At 49.7% G+C, this 4,085-nt stretch overlaps 1 protein-coding gene across 1 annotated transcript in view; it reads left to right on the top strand.

The window, feature by feature from the left end:
- PBRM1 (polybromo 1) overlaps nucleotides 1-3,801 on the top strand; it is a 241,718-nt gene extending 237,917 nt beyond the window's left edge. The window contains 6 exon segments of the mRNA XM_075321737.1: nucleotides 609-626; nucleotides 2,404-2,535; nucleotides 2,537-2,605; nucleotides 2,607-2,622; nucleotides 3,292-3,395; nucleotides 3,397-3,801. Coding sequence (XP_075177852.1) covers nucleotides 609-626; nucleotides 2,404-2,535; nucleotides 2,537-2,605; nucleotides 2,607-2,622; nucleotides 3,292-3,395; nucleotides 3,397-3,465 — 408 coding nt within the window. The 3' untranslated portion in view covers nucleotides 3,466-3,801.
- The last annotated feature ends 284 nt before the right edge of the window (nucleotides 3,802-4,085 follow it).

Raw genomic sequence — 4,085 nt, forward strand, 5'->3', positions numbered from 1 at the left:
AGCGCCGGCCCTCTCCTCCCTCTCCTCCTCAGCGCCGGCCCTCCCCTCCCTCTCCTCCTCAGTGCCGGCCCTCTCCTCAGCGCCGGCCCTCTCCTCCCTCTCCTCCTCAGCGCCGGCCCCTCTCCTCCCTAGCGCCGGCCCTCCCCTCCCTCTCCTCCCTAGCGCCGGCCCTCCCCTCCCTCTCCTCCCTAGCGCCGGCCCTCCCCTCCCTCTCCTCCCTAGCGCCGGCCCTCTCCTCCCTAGCACCAGCCCTCCCCTCCCTCTCCTCCTCAGCGCCGGCCCTCCCCTCCCTCTCCTCCTCAGCGCCGGCCCTCCCGCCCCCCCGCAGCTGTGGTCCGATGGCATGATCAGACCTCAGTCGCAGTGACACTCGCATGACACTCAGCTCCTGCTGTGCTGCCAGCGCGAGCCAAGTGTCATGTGAGGATCGAATTAGTCCCTAAGCCTCAAAATACACTAAGGATGAAAGTATTGGAACACATGTCTTAACCACTGGATTCAGGTTTGTCATTCAGTCCCATTGTTCCCAGTGTACAATACCCAGCTTCTTGCCATGCAGAACGGCTGGCTGCAAAGAGCTCACTGATACCAGCACAGCCCTGTAATAGGAGCCTCCGGGGCAACAAGTCACTTTATGGCATTTCTTCCTCCTAAATATTCCCCTATTTTGTTCCAAAGGTCGTACAGTCATGGTGGGGGGAGTTTGATATGGAAAAACAAGACTGGCCGCACAGAGGCCCAGACCTCAACCCCATCCAGCTCCATTGTGATGAACCACAATGGAGCTGCTCCCCCAATGCTTTTTAGATGAATTGGCAAAAATTCCCACAGACGCCTCCAAAATTTTACATCTTCCCAGAAAAGTGGAAGCTGTTCTTGCTGGAAAGGAACCTACTTCCTATTAATGTCTATGGGTGTAGAATGGGAGGTCATAAAAGCTCCTGTAGGTGTGGATGGGGAACAATATTGTCCATATAGTGTATAGTATATTTGGTCATCTTCTGCCTTATGATGTGAAACCAGTTTTACAAACATAGTCAGATGTATAAAAAAAAAATCACCCCTAGAGGCAGATGGAGAAAAAAATGCTGTGTAATCCTTAAAGGGAATCTGTCAGCAGGTTTTTGTTACCTCATCTGAGAGCAGCATGATGTAGGCAAAGCGATCCTGAATCCAATGATGTATCACTTAGATTACTGGCTGCAGCCGTTCTGACACAATCAGAATTTTTAGATATATCCATGTAGCAGAGATGAGAGCTGCCCATGCCCACACCAGGCTCTCTATTGACAGTGTCATTGACAGTGAGGTGTCAATCAGAGGGTGAAATTGTAATCCTAGCAATAAGGGCCCTGTTATTTAAACAAACACAGCAAATAAACAGATTGGACAAGGACAGACATCCCTGAATACTCTGTGTTAACCCTTGCAGCATGCTGTTTTCAAGTTACATAGCAAAAACCTGCTGACAGATTCCCTGTAAGTCACCATAATCATGACAGCTGTAGTAGCTGAAAAAGTATAAAACAACTAGTAACATTTCCACTATGTGTTTTTGAATTAATGACAACTGAACATGAAGAAGAAAAAAAATATAGCAGATAAGGTCCATGAATATTTCTGTCAGGGCCTCCAGCCACATACCTGGTCTGATATCTATGGCCGCCTTTCTCTAGGATGTTTCTTAGTAGATATAGGAGAGTAAACTATAAATACTTCTATGAGCCATGCATAACCTAAGATAAAAACAAAATGGGCAAATACACTTTTTGATACAATCATAGTTTCTCTGTAGATCTAGCAGACCTCAGAATGCTGAGCTGTGTATAAGCCTGCCCACAGCACTAATTGTCAGCTTTCTGTGTACAATGGTTACTGATTGACAGCTGCTAATCAGTGTTGGGGGCTGGGTTGGACCAGGAGCCACGAGACACTTAGTCCTTTAGTGATGATAATCTCCTTCTGATAAAACACTGATTTTAGTGAAACAAAAACACATCCTCGTGAATGATATATCACTCTTCTCCCTACATTATACTGCTTTCAAGTTGCATAGCAAAATCCTACTGACAGATTCCTTTAAGATATTCAATATATTAAAGGGGTGTTCCCAGATCCAAAACCCATTACCTATCAAATTTTGGGACCCCCATAGTTCTCGAGAGTCCTCTGCATGAGTAGAGTAGCAGAGTTCATGTGTGACCACTGCCTATTCACGGACATGACTGATATAGCCAAATAGTGGCACATACAGGACTGCTGCTCCATTCAAATGGGGTACATGGAGCCCCTCTTCTCATGACTGGTTGGGACACATCACCTATTATGTGGAGGTTGTGATCCTGGGTACACTTTGTCATATAATGTACCCTAAAATAACTTTTTCTTTTTCTTGACTTATAGATAGGTCTCCTAATCCCTCCAGGGCAGCAGGCCCCGCCGCCTTATCCCGGTCAGGTTCAAGGCAACCAGCCGGTCATGCAACAGCCATCAACCCCCATATTTGTTGCGCCCCCTCCAAGGACTCAAAGGTTACTTACACTCGGAAGCCTACTTGAAATATATTGAAGGGTTAACTGCAGAGTCGAATTGTATCAGCAAATGGGGACCAGACCTTGTCAGGTGACGAAGTGCAATAACGATCCGTTGCGTTCACGGGGCTGAATGTTTTTTTTTTCTAATATTTGACCCAAGACGAAACTGTTCATCACGAGTGGCTGTTAGTGTTGTACCATGACGTGCAACCTGACCCCAACTACTAGAGTGGGAGCACCCAGTGGCGGCGTGTAGGGCGGGGCTCCCCAGTGGCGGCGTGTAGGGCGGGGCTCCCCCAGTGGCGGCGTGTAGGGCGGGGCTCCCCCAGTGGCGGCGTGTAGGGCGGGGCTCCCCCAGTGGCAGCGTGTAGGGCGGGGCTCCCCCAGTGGCGGCGTGTAGGGCGGGGCTCCCCCAGTGGCAACGTGTAGGGGCGGGGCTCCCCCAGTGGCGGCGTGTAGGGGCGGGGCTCCCCCAGTGGCGGCGTGTAGGGGCGGGAGCTCCCCCAGTGGCGGCGTGTAGGGGCGGGGCTCTCCCAGTGGCGGTGTGTAGGGGCGGGGCTCTCCCAGTGGCGGCGTGTAGGGGCGGGGCTCTCCCAGGTAGCGGCGTGTAGGGGGCGGGGCTCTCCCAGTGGCGGCGTGTAGGGGTGGAGCACCCAGTGGCGGAGTGTAGGGGCAGAGCACCCAGTGGCGGAGGTTACTGGTTCTTCTGAGGACGTCCACCTCTCGATTCTTATTAACTCTTTGTTTTCCATTCCAGCTCGGAGACGAGATATCCACTTATCCAAAGAACAGGAGAGCCGTCTCCCTTCGCATTGGTTGAAGAGCAAAGGGGCCCACACAACCATGGCGAACGCATTGTGGGCGCCTCCGCGATCTCATGCTCCGAGACACACTAAACATCCGCCAGGCGTACAACATTGAGAACGTGTGACCGCTCACCACTCTCCTCCCTTTCATACCGCGATCGCTTTTTTGTGGAACAATTAATGTTTTAGTGACTGGAGGCCAATATTTTTATTGCTTTTCTGTACATTGTAAGATCGTTTTGATATGAGGACATTTAAAAAAAATGCTTTTTTTTGTGTTTATGTATTAAGCTGTCAAATACAATGTTTTTACATATTTTCAATTGTGTTTTGGGGGGTTTAGTGCCAGTGATGCTCATTAATGGCGGGGTGGTGTGTGTACATATCTTTTTTTATTGTAATTGTGGGTTTGGCTGTACCGCACACCACCATTGTTTTAAATTAAATGTCTTTGTCACATATTCGGATTGATGTTCTCACTTGCAATGATCTACAGGTATTCTCCGCGGTAGCACGGCCGTGCTGATTTCACTCATTTGCACCATAACACAAACAGAAGAATACAGCAGCCAATCCCAGTAGTGCCAAGACATATGCAGACATAGAATATACTGACATCTAAATTGCATTAATGCTAATAGAATATACTTAGGAAATGGAGGTTCTTAGGGGCACTTTGCACACTACGGACATCGCAGGTGCGATGTCTGAGTGGGTCATGTCGAAAGTGACGCACGTCCGGCGT

This window comes from Anomaloglossus baeobatrachus, chromosome 8 (genome assembly GCF_048569485.1).
Source record: "Anomaloglossus baeobatrachus isolate aAnoBae1 chromosome 8, aAnoBae1.hap1, whole genome shotgun sequence".
In the NCBI taxonomy this organism is placed as follows: Eukaryota; Metazoa; Chordata; class Amphibia; order Anura; family Aromobatidae; genus Anomaloglossus; species Anomaloglossus baeobatrachus.